Source organism: Streptopelia decaocto, assembly GCF_964273445.1.
Source record: "Streptopelia decaocto genome assembly, chromosome: 2".
Taxonomy (NCBI): Eukaryota; Metazoa; Chordata; class Aves; order Columbiformes; family Columbidae; genus Streptopelia; species Streptopelia decaocto.
Genome location: NC_138655.1, coordinates 26,435,331 through 26,454,503, shown reverse-complemented (window position 1 = coordinate 26,454,503; position 19,173 = coordinate 26,435,331). Strand labels below are relative to the sequence as shown.

The following is a 19,173-nucleotide window of genomic DNA, read 5'->3' as shown; positions in this document are numbered from 1 at the left end:
AAGCTTTTAAGGCTGGCTTTGCGAGACCAGCTGAGGGAGTGACGGGCTTCATCCTCTGTCATTATGTTTATGAAAAGGAAGAAGAAAGAGGGCAACAGTCTGGGTTTCACACTTCTGCTCCGTGAAAACAGAACGGCTGCTGACGAGCAGAGATAAAAGCCAAGATGTAATTCTAGTGATCAAATCAGCTGTCCACAGAAAAAGAAAGGGGTGTTTCTCTATGTTCAGAGCTGTGCTTTCCTATATCCAAGCCCACATCGGCAACTGTAGCTGCACGAGTTTGAAAAACAGAACCTTTAACTCTAGGTTAAGCCCCTAAACACATATGCTGCCAAACAACCTCACTGGAGCTGAAGCTCATAATTCACCCATATATTTCAATCACTTTTTGACAGCTCTTCCCCCTCCCTCCTCTTTTTGTTTAAAGGGTTTAACCTCTGGGCCTGGGCCTAAGAGCTCTGAAATCAGCAAGATCCCTTCCACACGGACTTCAAAGATGCAAGATCAGACAATACAGAAAGAAAATTCACTTTGGCCTGAAATTTAGTATACAGATTCTCAGCAGATGAAAAGCTGCTCTTTTCAAATCCAGTTTGAAAACTGATTAACCATTTTTCAAAGTAATAGAGAAGAAATTAAAAAAAAAAAAAAAAGGAAAAAAACATAATGGTAAGTTCATTGTCATAATTACTATTGCCTGTGTGATAGAATTCAATCATCAAAATAAAATAACTTGATTTATTACATTAGAGATAAGGTTTGCATCTTTTGAGAGATGCTGCTAGAAATCAAACATTCTGTTTGATGTCTGAATTTGAAACATAACAAAAGTACACATGCCATTCTTTGAATACTAATTTTTACTAAACATATTCATTTTCGAATCTTATTCTTTGCTACCTCGGTAGAAAGCCACACACTTAAGAAAAACATCGAACTATTAGGTTTTGTAAATAGCTTTTTACACCACCATACATATGTGTGCAGTGCTGTTTATATACAGCAGGCTACAAAAATTTATACACATTTAAAAGATGATGTTTAATGTTGCAGACAGCTAACAAAGGTGGAAATGACAGGGGCCATTTCAGATCTGCAAACAGTGGGGAATCCCAATCCCTGCGCACTGTTCCACAGATGCAGTTTCTAGCACATGAATCTGCAGACACCGACAGGGTGGACTGAATGTTGCCATCTGACAGGCAGCTGAGTGGATTTCCCCATCTCTTCTGTTTGTTGCTAAAGGATGGGATGAAAATAAACTGAATTTTTGTAGGCAGAATTTCACACCTCTCAAGCATAAACGATGGGTGTGTGTACGCAAACGTGTGTGCAAGACTCTTCAAAACAGCTAGCTGTTTACATGGGTTTAATCAACGTGACAGAGGACTTCAGACCTGATGCTGAAAATGGGAAAATCCTCAGCATCACTTGGCTTGTATGATTCTGGTGATGACAAATATAATTGTGTACACTTCTCTCGTCCTTTGGAGGCTTTTAGACTTGCAGGAGCAGTGCCAGTTCAGTCAGGGACAGAGGCAGCAGCAGAAAACATTGCTTAAAAGCTCGGGAAAACTAAACGTGAAAAAATAAAACTACCTTACTTGTTCTTCCTGCAATACCTCCAGGAAATGACCCAACCAGATGCCAAATATGGCAAAACAAGGGAACTGTTGCATTTGTGCCTTGTGTTTTGTGTTGAGTTTTCCTGTCTGCTACTTAAGGTACCATCCACTGCAAGGGGATCATAACCTTGATTTAAGCCCTTTACCACGTTACTTAGTATTAAGAGTAACGAGATGTGGAGCTGATTTTTTGGTACATATGACTTCCCAAAAATGGAATTCAATGACATAAATGACCAGATTGCCAGCTAATTGTTACAATTTCCAAAACATAAACATCAATCAAGCTCTTATTCCAACCACAAATTATTTACATGAGGAATGAGATCCTCTGCAAGAAGAATTAAATCAAGATCTTGTGAGAGACTTTCCCATAGTTTGGAATGGTGCACAAAAAAAAGACAAGAAGCACTTATGAAGATAATAAAAAACATATTTTCCAAGCAAGAAAAATAGTATTAACGTGGCTATTGTTTAGTCAGTGGTGATAAGTCCATGAAAACAATGTTCTTTTGGGGGCTAAACTACAGGATGTGACCAGAGGATCAAAGTCTTATATTACTATTCTTTTTTAAGGTGTTCTTCAAATCAAGAATGACAGAACTTGGTCACTAAAACTAAAACACAGAAGATCTTAAACTTGGACATCTAGTAAACACAAACCAAAAGTAATACAATTGAGTGACATCTCTAAAATACTAAATGTTAAACCAACTGCAAAAAGCCGTAATGAGGAAGAACGCACTATATTAACTGACAGACCGCAGTACCTAGAAGTCAAAGTAAATTCTGCCTGGAAATAAATGGAACGAAATCCAACAAAAATAGGAATAACCTGAAGTGACAAGGAAACTCATACCAAAAAGGATAATGGAAAAGGCTTTACATGTCAGGCATAATGCAAAGCTCTGTTAATGGTGAAAATGCAACAATGTCATTATGCAGAACAACAGGATGTACGCTACTGATTTTACTTGAAATTCATGACAAGGCATGTTTTCAGAGCACGTAGTCTGGTTCCTACTGAACCAGATTAAAAAGCCCAACAAGGAAAATAAAAGTACATGTACATGAGAGTGATCAGGGCTCATCTGTGAAGAACCTAAATTAAATAAAAATGAAATAGATTTTGAAATAAAAAGAGATTTTGGAATTTTCTATTTTAATATTAAATAAACTTTTCATCACAAAATATGTCGGGCTATAAGATCATGCATGAGAAAAAGACAGAAAAATTGGTCTTTGTTTCAGCCCTCACATTCTATTAACAGCAGGGAACAACATAATGTATTCTTTTGCAAAATATATAGGAAAAGTACTATTTTTAGCCTACCCTGGATTTTTTTTTTCAAATAAGAAAGAAGATATTAACCAAAAAAATCCTACTGTCACAATATGTTGCTGGGTTCCATAGGGGCCCTGGTGCACTTATTTCAAAAGCACATTCAGCCTTACGAATCATCAACAGTTAATTGATGACCCAGGTTTCTAGTGTTTAATGAGTAAAAATATCTTGTAGACTGCTTATTTTTGGTAGTTTTAAGACAAAGAGAATAGGTGCTGAAAGTACTGAAAGATGTGGAGACTTGTAAGAGCAGAAAGAAATACGAGTCTGGGGAGTGAAACTGGGACAAAAACTTAGGACCAAATAAAGGATATGAACTCTCACATGATAATGAGGACCAAACCCAAGAAAACAGATTATTTAATATAAGAAATATGTATCTTTCTATAAGTATCTATACGATTTACATATTTCATATGCAAGTTTTGCTTAATTTTACCCTATAATAAATGTAACATTGGTGGGAAACAGAAAACAAAAACAGCTCAGAGCAACAAATATGCAATATTCACTGCCTTATTTCTAAGAGTCAAGCTCAAACACGTGCCACTTCAATTAATGAAATATATAAATAAAAATCTGAAGAAGTATAATACTGAATGGGAGTTCCTTGCTAACTGTGTTGGGGGCTGTGACTTTCAGGTATTTTTACCTACATCTTTGCCCTGATGCATTTGTGTGGCTATTAAAATACTGCTTGAACACATGAAATTGTGTTAAAAATATAATTGTGTTCTCATTTCAAAAGAATAAGAAAAGGAACACCACACAGGTACTACGTTACTGGATCAGTGTCAACCAAGAGCAAACTTCCAATAACTAGCAGCAAGAGATTTTCTCTCTTTTATGCCACCTATGAGTTATTTTGCAAAGCATTGCAATAACAGGGGTGGGATAAGGAATGGATAAAAGTGATCCTAGTCCCAAGAAGGTCAGAAATGAATACTGACAATACAAACGCAGAATGTTTCCGCAGCTGTAGCCCTGTCTAACAGCATGCAATTCATACAATCCAGCCCAAACCTCCCATGCGTGAGTGGATTAAGAGCAATAGTTAATATCATCAGTGACCAGTATTACAGAGGCTTCAAGTTCTTGAATTACAAGTTATAAATGTTACTGTGGTATTCACAGCATTCCCGCTAGCTCATGTTGAGAATATCATGCCTATCACAGCAATGCTGATTATCTGCAAATGGAAAGATTTTATAATAGCAGCATGAACAGACTTGTATCGATAGGAATGCCCTGGCTAACACTGAAAATATGAGGGTGAACAACCTTTGATAAAATATAAACTAGCTCTGAAATGGTTAACATTTAAAAATATATTAAGACATGGGTAACCTATGTGTTTTTGACAAATTCATATACTTCTGAGAATCCTGGCTTCCTGGGGCAAATCCTGCAGGTATTTGCACTCTTCAGTTGGAGATTTCAAACTCTGTTTTGTAAGATTTCCATTCAGATAAATTCAACACACACAAAATATCAACATCACTGCAGACCTTCTGATGTGTGCCTACACCACTTATCTAGAGCCACAGCTGCACTCAATAAGGTTATACATCTTGTTTATAACCCATGATGTTGAAGAACCCTCATCTTTAATTTATCCGACTGTGTGTATTTCAGTGTACAATGTCTGATATGTGTAATTATTCACTATTAAGATGAAAGTTGCAGTCCCGCTGCAGTATGTAGTACTGAAATTCTGCAGCAGAAACAGAGGAGCCAGATGATGTATTATTCACTTCATAGACCATCACAGTTCATCAAGTGAATATATATATAAAGTCTGAGTCATTTTTAGACTTTCATAAACATGTCTTATTCAGACTGAAAAGAATGGACCCATCTTACCTTCAGCAGAGTATCAGAGAATAATGAGAGCTTGTAACCTGTTGTAGCTGGCTAATGTGTGTATTGGATTACACTGCATTAAAACCAATGGTCAAATATTTAATTCGATTTCTTAATTAAAAATATAAACAGAAAAATACCGATCAGTTACTGTGAACTGTCAAGCCCAACATGATTTACAGGGATGTCAAATTAAAAAAAGCACAAAGAACTTTGGCAGAAAAAAAAGGTCTGCTGGTTCAAAAGGATGACCTTTTCTTTTGGACTCAAACTATCTATGCTAAATTTCAGCTCAGAGTTTTTCAGAGAGAGCTATCTATGAAGACCATGGTATAATGTTTGTAGTGAGAACTTACCACTTCCGTGATGATATTTTAACCGTAAAGAGAAAAAAACAAAGGCAGAGAAAACGTAGCCATGTGCCTCCCCCACTTTTTTTTTCCTCTTGCTAGTGGAGGTCACAAGATGGATTTAAAGGGTGGATTACCTCATTTAAAAAAAAAAAAAAAAATACAAAGGGGAATCAATGACATTTAGAATCTCTGCAGCAAAAGAACGATATTTACATCTTGTGACACTTTAACTGAAGTACTGGAGGAATTTTTCAACCCCTTCCTCCTCACTTCAAAACTAAAATAAAAAGCCCTGAGCAGAACAGCGGCTCAAGGTTCACAGATATTGCTTCCATTTTATTATACCTCTGAACGTTCATTTTGTTAACTAGATTACTAACAGATTTGAGGAAATACAAGGATTACCCTTCCATAGACTCTAAAGTAAGTATTTTCTGCCTTACATGTCAAACACAAAAGCACTTCTTATCAATATTTGCAACTGACATGGATGCTACACCACTGAAGCAATTCAAGTCTCATGTCCATGTGTCTAGGGAAGTAATTTTTAAAGTCAAATAACCAAAATGGACATGTTAAAATTGAAATAGACTCACTCCAACCAGCACAGTTAGTACTGTAGAAGTGACTGGTTTTGATGAATGTCTTGAGTTGAAGTTTCTTTGGGTAAATTATAAAAACACATTTTCCTTTCAGTTTTTTTTTTTTTTACCTACTAACTATACTTAAAAGCACTATGGTTTGGCTCTTTTGCATCATAGCTGTACTAGAGATGGGTGTCACTGCTTTTCATCTAGGGGTTTCCTCACAAGTGTTCTTCCTGAAGCTGCAGACATGATCAGCATTTCAGACGCCATATTTATGAGTCCTTCTTTACATTACATTTAACAGTATTCATACAAGCCATTACCTGAATGCTTCTTTCTGAGAAGGGCTTCTCTAGGGACTAGACTTACTAGTGAAGTTGGGAACAGTATTTCCATAACCCTTCCTTTCACTGACTGAAGCTAATTTATAGAGCTATTGGCTCAGATCATTTCACACACACACACAAAAGGTTTGTTTGTTATCAAGAAGCACTAAATATTACAGCATGAACTTTAAAGATTTACCACGAGGAAGATGGAGAGGGTATTAGATCTGTTTTTTTGTTTTTCTAGTTGCGATTTTAGATTTAATAAGTTACTCTTAAGGGTAAAAGGAAAACACAGCTTTAAACAAAGTAGTTACCAAACAGCAAACACATTCAACTCTACTAATGACCACAGCTCATGACGATTTTAAGTAGACGGCATTTGATATGGACAATTTATTTATCTAAGCTAAATATTAGACAAGCAACCAAAGCAGCAGAGAACAAAAAAGGTATGACCACTAGGTGCTTATTTACCACACTTGCCATGAAGGTGAGGGGATAGGGCAGAACAGGCCAAAATATTAATAAACTACAGAAAATAAAGCTTGCTTTTATACTTGGGGTAGTTGTGAGCGGCACCGTGTGTGACTGTGAAGGCCTGCAGGGGGTGAAAGTCCCACTGCTTGGTCTGTTCCATGTAAGCGAGCTTTGCAGTCCGAGCTGAGCTCAGCGAGCAGTACCAAGACCAGCTCAGGCACAGCTGTGTGAGCTGCAGCTGTGGACACAGACTGAGGAGGATCACATGTGTGTGGCTGTGGGCATCCCAGGTGCTGTTTCTTTCTTACACACAACCAAAATACAGCTAAGGACTGCCCTTATCTTCGTGTCTCTCTTCATTTTCTTAGAAAAGACAACTTCCAAGTCAAATAATTTTATTTGAGAGGTGAAAGCCCTTGTTTTCACAGTGCTAACAATCCAGAAGCACCTATAGGTTTCCTTAATCAAGCAGGCAAGGGAGGGAGACAGAGGGGATAGAGAGTCAGTGCACATCTCACTGCTTTGCCATCCCTACACGGCAGTCTGTCCTTCCACCCCACCACTCTCAGACATTGCTGAATGGAAAGCAAGTCAAGTATCATCAAAACCATCAAGCCATTTCACATGTAAACATGACTGTTAGGGCATAAGGGTTATAGTTAATTCAGTAGTCAGCAGAGAGGAATATTTCACCACTGTCACAAAAGAAGGATCAGAACAACAAATGCAAACTTCCTCTAGTGTTTAGCTGAGTTGTAACAGGATCAATAAATAATTTTTAATGAGGATACTTACCCAATGTAACTGGATCTGGATTGACTGGACTCTGCTGTCTGGAATGACTACTGCTGCTGTTACCGCCTTTTTTTAAATCTTCTGCATCACTGTACCGCCGTATCCAGTAATTGAGCTCCTCACGGTCTGCTTCTTGACATCGCCGTAGTACAGTGAGAGATCGCCTTGTTTTTTCCACCATGTCCATTATACAGTTTAACAGCTATTAATAGCATCAGATGGAGCACAGAAAGTTAAAAACAAAACCAAACAAAACAAACAAAAAAAACCCCAAACAAACCAACAAAAAACAAACAAGCAAACAAAAACCGGAATATTTTATTCATAAACTGACAGAAAAATGAAGAAAACATTAATGTGGTGAGTGCCTGTGTTTATAAGAACAAAGAAGTCTCTCCTTGTTATTTCAAATACAGCTGAAAAATTCTAGCTTTTCTTTTAATAATGGCAAGTCTTCCTGTTTAAGTTGTGGTCCCAAACTGTACAAATAGGATTTCTTGGGGAAAGGGAGAACAAAAAGAAGACAAGACTGAACTGACTGCAGTCCCACCACTAATATCACATGGTACCACGCAGGCCAGGAGATGTGGTCCAGAACTGATGCCTAAAAATGCTGTAAGAGCTAATAAATTCAAAGAAAAACACACACAAAATCCCCAAACAAACAAAAAACTACAACAACAGAAGAAAAACAAAACAACCAACCAACCACAAAATCAAAACATAATTAAACAGTAGTAAGGGTGAGGATCACTTGTTGCAGATCCAGGGTTTATGGAGCAGTGCCCTCTCCACTTTCGGCAGTCTCTAACGCTCAGAGTACTGCAACAGGCACCTGAGCAGCAAGGCCTAATGAGAGCTACCTAATGGGGAACATCAAGCCCCTAGATTTAACAACCGACTCTAACTGGCCCAGGGATTCATATTTTTTAAGAAGAAAAAGTTTAAATTCCTGTCTCAACAGAGCTCCTTTCAGACAATTATACATAAGAGTATATTTATGCCTTACATGGTCAAGGTGTTTCCACTCTTCTGCCCATTCTCTGTCTGTTAGCCTGTGATCAATCATTTCTTCTTGACGTGTGCCATGCAACCCTGCCAAAAAGGAGCAAATCATGTTTACAATGTTGCGAGTCCTCTAGGGGGAGAAAAAAAAAGAAAAAAGAGCCTATCAGACAAATATACCACACAATAACTGGTCTAGTATCAGGAATGCCACCACAAAAATAAATGGATGCTTAAACACTTTGCTCTAAATTCTCGTCAGCACTTTTCCCTACACAAGATGTTACTGTTTTACTCGATTTAATGCCTTCAATTCTACAAGTTCCAGATGACCTCTCAGAAATGGACACAACCCTTTCTGACTATATATATGACTATAATATATATAACACATGCAATATATAATTTTTCAGTACTCAAAGTCAGCAAGACAATTATTCATTAACTTAATGTATTGAATACTAGCTGTACTTTAGAGAGTTGAAGAAATATTAGTCTCAACTCAATGTTATTTCACTAAATGCAGTAATTACTACCATGTCAACAGAGCATCATTAAGGGTTCATCCCTTCACAGATGTTTAAACAACATGTGGTTAAAATGTAGCACATATATCAGAGCAGCTGAGAAGATGATACAGACAAGCCAGTATTTATTATCAACACTCAAGAGAAGCCGACACTTGCTCTTTGTTTTGCCTCCTTTATACAGATGCTGAATATTTGTAAATGCTCCTCTTTTATTGAAGATTTGTTTAAAACAAGGAGGAATAGTAAGTGCAGATGTCAAACAGGCCAGGCAAATCCAAGAGCATCAGACATCCCATTAAATCAAAACGTGCTGCGTGGGGTGTGGTTGGTGCCTCTGCAGACATCCCCACGCTGTACTGTACTGTGAGATGTCACACACAAAACACTTCCCCAAAGGCTTTCCTCTGGTCTAAGCTAAAATCAAGCTCCATTGATGTTGTTATTGTCACAAATGTAGCATTAAAAGAAAAACAAAAGGCTCTACCTATCCTTGCCTGCTAGATACCTAATGCCCATGTCATCTACGCAGCTGTGAAAGCCCAGGTTCCTCCTTCTTCTGCCTCACTTGCTTTAGAGCAGGGGTGTCAAACTCATTTCACTGGGGGCCACATCAGCCTTGCAGTGGCCTCCAAAGGGCAGAATGTAATTTTAGGACTGTATAAATGCAACCACTCTTACATTTACAGAGCCCTAAAATGACATTCAACATACTTTGAAAGTCACCATGAGGATGATGTGGCTCCTGGTGAAAATGAGTTTGTCACCCCTGCTCTAGACGATAAGAGACTTTGACAAACACAAATCTGAAATACGGCCATTAGAAGCAGCAGGATGGACAAATATCTACGGATGTTACATCTGAATGGCACGTACGTTTAATTGGCAAAAAAAAACCCTGTTCAAAATACAGAATATAATTACATAGAAAAGATAAACCTGAAAAAAATACAATGCAGAAAATCAACATGCCTTACCCATAGGTCTGTTTCTGTCCCTGAGGTCCCTGTGGTTGGGGTGTCTGTATGAGTCCCTGTAGTGGTGGGCAATGGCCATATCATCCAAACGATAATGCTGAGGTGGAGGTGGGGTGGGATGAGGCAGACCATTGGGCTGATAAGATAAGCCATTATTTGGACTGTACCGCTGGCCTGGGCTAATAGTGCAGGGCCGCTTGCTTGGATGCTCTGAGTGCAAAGGCTCTCTGTCAAAGCCATTTTCTTTGGTTCTGAAAAACAAAGCGAAGGAACTTTAATTCACTTAGTGAGCAGAGTTGCTCAGGAACACGCACCCCCACCTACACATGCGGCTTCAGGAACTAAAGCTTGTTCTTTCACTTTGCTCCAAGCGTGTCGTGTTGCAGAACATTTCATAACACTGCTTATTCAAAATATACAAAGGACACATTCACCTTGTCTAACTTTTCCTGTAGCTTGAGAAATACTAACTAGCAGAGGGAACCTTCCAAAGGAGTGGCTTAAAGAGCCGGGCTGGAGAGCAAGTGGCGTTCACTGAAATCACGAGCTGATGGGATGGATACGCACGTAATTGCGGAACTGGAACAATCAACTGACACATGAAGCCAAAGGCTGAGAAATTCCTATTTCAGTAGTTCTATAGCAGACAGTGATATGGGTAAAGTTGTAGTTCTTTTTTTTTTTTTTTTAAGAGGATTGCACACAGTCTTATGGTAACACGTGTCGGTGTGCTGCAGGTTGGCTGTATGTAATTGGCTGTATGTAATGCCAGGATGAGCTCCCAGCAACAATCACTCCAGATGATAAGAAACGCTTCCTTCAGAGATTTTTATACCATCTTGGCTACACCAGTCAAAGGTGCAATGCCTGTCATTAGTTTTGTGGGAAGATGTGGTGGGACTCGAGTCCTCATTAACATTCAAGATCTCCCACCCCATTATTCTTAGACAGTGTTTGTATGAACAGGCAATTTTGGAGAGTTATCAAGGAGAAGGGCAGTATTTTATATTATAGATACTCATTAATTCTATTCATGATCAGCTTTTTCCAAAGAAGCGTCTAGTTCGCATCTCTGCCTGAGAACCTGGAACTCACACTGGATGTGTTTTCCATTAAAATACAGTGAAAGGCTAGAGTTACGTCAACAGCTTCACAACTCCTTTTAGGGAAGCTTAGTTTCACTGATGTATGGTTTTTGTTCTTTTGTTTTTTTACCACTGGAATAAACAAAACCTACCAAATATTAGCTTTGAACATAAATTTTATTAGATATAAATATCACAAACTGTTGAGGTTGCATCCCTCCTTCCAAAAACCCTTATTAAACAGCTGATACATTCCAGCCTTTTTTGAAAAGAACTTTTTACTCCATGACTTATGGATGGCAACCAACCTTGAGGGACTGTCTGTGGAGAAACACTCCATGTATTAATTGTTGCCCCTCAATAGGTTCTCCTTTAGTCTTAATGCAAGGAAGGACGAAACCAAATATTTGCCAATATCCACTGGGAGAGACAATCAAAGTAAGATCTTGCAATTACCAGCAAGAAACGAAAAGATGGGTTGTACCAATTCCAGGGGGACTAAGATCTTCCAAGGACCTCACCACACCACTAATGCCAGAAAAGCTGTATGTATACATATTTTATTATACCTTAACTTGGCAAACACGGGAGAATCTTTCACCAATACAGCAGGACAGCTGTTCTACTTTCAAGCAGAGCTATAAAAGACATACTTTCTTAAAGCGGAATATGTGCCTTGTTCCAAAGCAAACGCAGAATGGCTGTGAAAACTCCTAATCAGGAAAACCTGAGGACCATCATATATTTTTAATGAGTTTTGGCAGGCTGGACCTCCTTGCAATAACTCCCAACGGGTAGTGATGTTTTTGACAGCTTTCCAAGACAAGTTTTGCATTTAGTTGCTGGTGTGTGTTCTCTTTGCACATATCTGCTCAAACTCTATATCCAGGTCTTTCAATTGTAAAAAAAATACTATGTAAGCAAAATATGGACTTTTTCATATGTATAAGCCAACCTACTGATTTGCCAAAGTTCTTCAGCGTTACAACTAGAATGATCTCTAACAAAGAGGGGGAGAAAAAAAAACAAACCTGCAAACTATAAATAATGAAATAATTTTGTTGTCTTTATTTGATCACTCATTGTGGGAGAAGCAAACCAGAAAACTGTGACAAGTAGGAATCCAGTTTTCCCTTTCCGAACTATAATGAAGACATTAAAATAATATATTTTCATACAAATATGCATATTTGCACCTTACCATATAGGTACCTCTGTGTTTATTTTTTTTATTAGGAATGCTTTATACTTAATCAACTGAACTGGAATGAACTGCATTGGCTTGGAGAACACACCAGCATATCCATTTTCCTCTAGAACCCTGAGTCTAACTAACACAGAAATTAACATTACCTTTGAAAACACATTTACTGAAATTAAATTCCTGTCTTTCCTATTATAACTGAATCACAGAATCACAGAATGTTAGGAATTGGAAGGGACCTCAAAGATCATCTAGTCCAATCCCCCTGCCAGAGCAGGGTCATTTCTGGGTGTTGAAACCTTAATTCTACAATTTGTTGTTATATTTTCTGCACTGGGAAAATTAACAACTTAGCAGAATACCAGAATGAGGCTGTATATAAACTCAGTGTTTTTGACCATATAAAGTACATTAAAAAAAAAAAAACAATCTCCAAAGTCTCATAAGAACAGGAATCATTGGCAAATGTACTATATCTGAATATAGTGATAAAAGGCGAATACTGAGGAATGCCATAATTCAGATGCTCTGAACTTAACCTACTATTCTGCTTCTGTTCTCAGTCCTACCTACTCGTTTTTCCAGGTCTCACCCCCTTGGGAAAAGAACATTTCACCAGGTGCCTGGGGAAGCACTCCTGTTTCACAGGTATTGGCAGACCCATGTGAGTACCAGTTCCGAAACACCCACAGTTTTCATCTGATTTGTGTCTGATTCATCTCATTTTGCAAAGCAACAACAAGCTGTAGAGAGGAAATAACATTAAATACGTAGGAAGCCTAACTGACACATTTTCTTGTTTTTCTTTTTCTTGCTCCTATTGGTCACGTTTTCCTTGACATACACATAAATCAGCACCATCGTCTGGAAAACCAGCAATATGATAAAGATGGGGTCCTTCAGCTATAAACATGCAAGTGGTCATTTTACTTGTAGCCATGATTTACTCAGATTAAAGCTAGCAGAATAGATACTAGCCATTAGTCTGCACCCATTTAACACATTTTATGTTGTTTGTAAATTACCCTTTCAATTTTACATTATAGTAAGTTATAACTTCTTGTGTAGGAAACCTGACCATGCAAAACTGCCTTGGCTGAAAAATTAAGTTTCATCTGATCAAGAGTATTGTACTGATTTGAAAGAACACTGAAGTCAGCTTGCAGGAAGGAGGCAAAGCTGTTTATCTGCTATTTGTGCAAGATTTGAATTGGACTGCCACCAACAAAGTCTTGATCAGCAAAGATGTGATAATGCCTTGTTGGAATAAAATACTTATTTTGTTTATAATACTGTGCTAACCATTCATATTATAAAAATATATTTAAAATTACAAGGGGAATGGCTATAAGACCTATGAGCATCCTTCACCTTATTGAGATGTGAAGAAACTTCTTAAAATAAAAATATTTGCCTAACAGAATTATAAAAGTCAGTCCATATTTCCAGTTACCTTCAACATGAATACATTGTCAGGGGTACCAAGGGTACAGCAAGCACAGCAGCACTTTGTAAACTCACAAAACAAGCATGGCCACCTTTGTTTTGTAGATATCCTAACAGATATATTTTTACTTAAAAATGCCCTATATCCACTTTGTAGGCAGCTGTCATAAACACAGTCACTATATGACATGCTCATATGCCATACAGCCCTTCTGAGCAAGCTCCAAGGATGACTAATTAGCAAAAGGTCTCTTCTACTTAATGTATTTTAAATCATGTTATTTATAACTAGGCATTCATTCACTGAGACAAAAACTCACATTGGTCCAAGTTCCTTTGCTTTACTACAGTAGAATGTAAACTCCAAAAGTTGTAAACAAAATATAGTGAACACTTTGTTCATGACATGTCATGAACAAATTACTAAAATGTGTTGTCTCCTCAGGTGTCAGTTTTTCTCTCTTGCAGTGACTGATGGTTCCCAGTGTTATTACAGAAACAGATTGATCTTTTTAATGAGCTAGTTTAATAGACTCCAAAATCTCACCGTGGCTGCTCATCCGTGTCAGACCATATGCACCAAGAAAACATTCAGTAAAACATGAAGCTCTGCTGTCAGATTGCTCTATAAAATCTCACGTACAGTAGATTTGGATATGCAGATAAATAACCAGAATTGGAAAATGCGTATGCAAAAAATGTTATGAAATTATAAGCAGAAAAAAATTACTGAATGTGGATTTTCTTTAAGAAAAATCACAAGATGGATGTGGTTATGTGCAACACATACATTCTACTTCCTTTGCCTAATCCCTTACTCTATTTTACCTCTGTTGGGGTCAACAGGATGCAGTTACCTGTGCCCAAAATAAAAATGTAAATATGGAAGAATCTGTTTATATGTATTTCTAACATATATGTGTATGCATCATATGCACAGACACACACATATATATATGAGATACAGATATATATAGATATATATATGAAAGATACATACATATACATATATATATACACACACACAGATAACATACACATTATATAAAATGTCTGTATCATATCCCTTGGGAAGTGAAAAAGTTGCCACAATTTACTTTAGTGAGAGAGGTATCTCCAAACAAAATCATTCCAACTGTATTTAGTTTCCCTTAAAAGGCATTGACTTTTAGTAATTTTTCCCATATTCTAACAACAGTCATGGTGAACCCTTCTCTTAAAGGATGCCTGATATTTTCCGCTGTATTTTTATTAGTATATTTGAAAACTACTTAGATATCTAAACAAAAGGTATATTTGTTTCCAGATGTTTCCTCCTGCTCCTCTGTAAACAATTAAAATAATTAATAGTGTAATGACTACAAATCCAGACAAGTATTTGGTTTCAATACTCAGTCTATGAATGCTCTAACTCTGAGGACAGCTTTTTGTGGTTGATTTACTTACATTATTCAAATTAAAAGGTATACAAACTCCTATTCAGTAAATTTAAGAATCTTTCCAACAGGGTCTTGCTCTTTTTACTATATCTGTAGTACAGACGTTCTTGAGTGCACAAGACAACCCCACTGAACTTGGTTCAGCCAAAACTATGGTATACGCTTATTTTTCTTCTGTAAAGCTTTAAACATAGTCAGGGAAATAGCTGAGTCTAACCACTGACAGGGTTGTTTGATACTGAAAAAACAACAACAACAACAACAACTTATTTTTTAAGCTCAAGACGCCATTCCAGTGGGCGAGTTATCAGTCTTTCCAGGTCTTTCATTTCAGCAAAGAATCTCAGGGTCAAAAAAGAAAGGATGGGTTTTTCTGAAACGCCACTTCCCCAGAACTGAGTAGCCCAACTTCAAGCAGCCATCGACAGAAGCTGCTGGTCGAGAACTTTGGCACCTCAGAGTGCATATGCCAGTGGGACACCCCACATTACAGCCTCTCCCTGGACCCCAGGATTTCAAACGCAGCATCTTACCCACAGCACTGGAAGTTAAGCTGTCTACCCCTCACCCAAAAGCTGCATTGCTGCGTGAGGAGGAACCGAAGACTCCCCAGGCTGGACTGAGCCCAAGAGAGACTTCACATGTGAAGCCAAAGGCACTTGCTTGTGAGCAGAGGCTTCTGAGCATCCATGTATTTTAACTAAAAAGAAACACTGACGAAAATTTTAAAAAGTCCATAAACCAGACTTAAATCCCTCTAGGTCTAGGCCTCAGTTTTATTTAAAACACGAAGACTGACTTTAAAATCCAATATTCTTCTGATCTGCTGTCCCCTTATGGGCTACTCCTATGTCCTTTTTGCTATAAGACTAACACGGGGTCTTTTCATTACAAAGTTCTCATACCAGTCTTTACCTGCACCACCCATCCCCTCCCATGCAACCAGGACTCAAACTACTGTTGGTGAGACTGTACTCATTAAAAAATAACCAAAATTCAACACTGTCATACTGGGTCTTCAAAGGCGGGGAATATTGATGCAGAAAGCTAAGGAAGAAAAACAAAGGAAATATTTTATTGTCCACTTTTCCTTTATGACTTTATGGGAGAAGCGAGCAATACTGCTCTCTGTTAGCAGGGGAAAAGGTGAGCTAGGGCTGTCAGAAGGTACATCCCTCTTCTCTGTATTCCCTGCCAAGCAAGACCTCACAGGCTCATAATTCAGTGTGTGTATATCTACTTGTAGGACAAATACCATGCCTGCTACTGACATTGGACTACAACATGCTGATATTTAAGTTATTCACAAGATACACAAGATTTTAAGGGGCCTTTTTAACAGACGTTTCAGTATACCACTCTGCAAAGACTGAAGATATACAGCAGAACTGCCCCAGGGAGCTAAATTTCAGCTTTGGAAATGTTACCTCTCTGCACAGAGAAAGAGACTACATGGAAAATGTCTGAAAATTAATCATGTTTCTTGGACGCAGGTAGCAGGTTCCTGTTAACACCAATGGCTGTTTCAGTTTGGTATAGTTGTCAGGAAAAAACGGTGAAAAGAGGATACATGGAAAAGGGCTTCTCTGCTGGTATCTTTATTTTATTTCTGGTCCATAAGGATTTATTTCCCTGAAATACAACCAACTTCAAATACTTTCACAATTTCATCTAATGGCAACGGTATTTTATTTTTTACTGTTCACTTCTAGCTATCAGTAGCTTAGGTTTTACTATGTAGATATTTTAAAGATCTTGCACCTACATCATTAATATCTCACTTGCATATATACCAAAATATTTGGTGTTGAATTTTCGTCTACCAGCCTCATGAACTTTCAGACTTTGTTTTCCCCATAGGCTTAGTGCTATCATGGCCTGTGCCTACACAATGTCAGCTGTAAAAACTTGTAAGCCTTCTTGACTTTGCAAATCTTCATATTTTTTCATTTAAAAGATAGCTGGAACACTTGTGATGTTTTATGCGTGCAGGTAGTGGCATTTCACAAAAAAAAATTGTAAAAGTTTTCCACACTATAAAATCCATGGCAAACAGAACTAAGAAAAATGCAATATTCTGGCCTCTCAAAGGTAATATATGCTAGCTGAATTTCTAACACTGTCACAGGAAGACAGTTAAATATAAAAAAAACCACACGAGTCATTTTATTGTAACACTAAACAAAGAACTTTATTCAAATAAGAAAAAGAGAATACCATTCCATATCCCTAAAGCTGTTGTACTTTGCACATGTGCACTTGCTCGCACTGTTTCTACACAGACTCTCAGCTCAACAATAAAACAGATTTCAGTCAACAATTCTCCTATTAGGAAGAACTATCCTCATGCTTATTGGATATATAGATATGGAAACATGGCACGGCAGCAGGAGTCAAAGCCATGACTGCACTCCAGAGCTCGCCTTGTACTTCCCAATATGAGTGCCTAGCCACTTTACCCATTTTTACTGTTTAATCCAACAAAACCTCAAATACAAAGGACTTGCACAGGGAACTGGAGCAATCTGCTGCTTGTCACTTTATGCTATAGAGAAATACAGGGTGTTTCAAAGAAATGGACCCAATTTGCAATCACTGTATCTCTGCAACCACAAACTGCCCATGAAGGAATCTTACAGTCTGTGCAACAGGTGGAGGGAACATAAAGCATTTATAAAAAGATTACTAAAACTTTGTAATTTGTAAATTTTCGTGTACTTGTGACACGTTGAGTCCACCTTAACACCCTGCACTATGCACTAAACAGTCAGTATGGTACTGGCTGGCCAGTGAGACTTTGCTGCCTGAGTCAGCGTGTGCACGTTTCTATATACACGTGCAGACACATGTACACAAAGGCTATTCAGCCATTGCGCAGCTGTAGTGTGGGCAGGACCTGCACCCAGGGAACACCTCCCCAGTCCCCCCAGGCACCCACCCACCCACACACTTCTCCTTTGCTAGCGGAGCTCGGCACGTTCCACTCACGGGACATATCTGAGCGGGGTATGAGAGGCACTGGGGCTGCTCACCTGTCTGGAGTTCGCCTCTTCCCGTTTTCGTTCACATCGAGAAGCAGCTCTGAGGAGTCAACAGGTGAGGTGGTGCTGGCATCCAGAAGCAGCTGTTCGTGCTGGGCGAGGTACTGGGCTGGGTTCTGCTTGGCTAGCCTTGCACAGTGCAGCAGCTCCCGCTGCAGCAGGGGCAGATTGGCCTGCAAGAGCATTGCACACGTTAAGGGGGGTGGCTTGCAGGTCATTTCAACAGAGACAAAGTGAGAAAAGCAGAAATCAAACGAAACCCTGCTCTGGAATGAAACTGCTGCAAGCATCCTCAATTAGATTTGTGGTTGCTAGCTACATGAATTTGGGCAGCCTCCTCCTTACAGGGTCAAGTATGGCTGTGGTAGTGAATTTACTTACAAGAGTCGAAAATAAAACCTGATTTCTTATGGAGCAGCAGTTTTCAACAAGTGACAAACCTTCTTCAGTATTTGTTTCCTGTTCAAACTGCAGTTAGTAGCTAAAAATTGTTTGAAACCATAGGATGTGTGGCTCTATAACTGGCTTCTGTCACTGTCCTTCAAGAGCCTTAGGGAGAACAGGATTGCCCTCAACTTTCCCATTACACTTGCAGTTACACTTAAAGATAAAAATTACAGCAAAATCTCACATTCCAGAGCTTCAGTTAATTACACAGGGGGTTATGACCCGTCTCCTAGTCAAATGCAGCTTGAAGAGCTTTTTTTATCTTCATCTCAGGGCCCCAGTGGGACTTGGGTAATGGTCTGGAGAGTACTAGGACTCAGACCCTGAGTATTGAAAATGCTCACTTATCCCTGGGTGGCACATTTTGCCCATACACTGGGGTCATATTTAGTCATACTTCTTGCTGGATCTGGGACCAAGGTGGAAGTGTAAGATCCTCGCACTGGAGGAGACAGTTACACATCCTGGGAAACTTCTTCCTTTCTTTGCAGCATATGCATACATTGATAACTGAGATAGTCCAGTCATTTCTTACCTACTTCTTTGTGCCATAAAGTGATGTGCCCTGACATCTCTTGTTCCATGCCTAGTGCACAATGATTTGTTGCCTGGGGATTTTCAAGAATTG

At 38.6% G+C, this 19,173-nt stretch overlaps 1 protein-coding gene across 2 annotated transcripts in view; it reads right to left on the bottom strand.

Moving 5' to 3' along the window:
* RUNX1T1 (RUNX1 partner transcriptional co-repressor 1) overlaps nt 1–19,173 on the bottom strand; it is a 114,991-nt gene that overhangs the window by 20,524 nt on the left and 75,294 nt on the right. For both annotated transcript variants that reach the window (XM_082043908.1, XM_082043907.1), the window contains exons 5-8: nt 18,090–18,271; nt 9,884–10,134; nt 8,384–8,469; nt 7,375–7,576 (exon numbers count right to left, since the gene is read on the bottom strand). In XM_082043908.1, the coding sequence (XP_081900034.1) occupies nt 7,375–7,576; nt 8,384–8,469; nt 9,884–10,134; nt 18,090–18,271 (721 nt within the window). The remainder of the gene's footprint in view (nt 1–7,374; nt 7,577–8,383; nt 8,470–9,883; nt 10,135–18,089; nt 18,272–19,173) is intronic.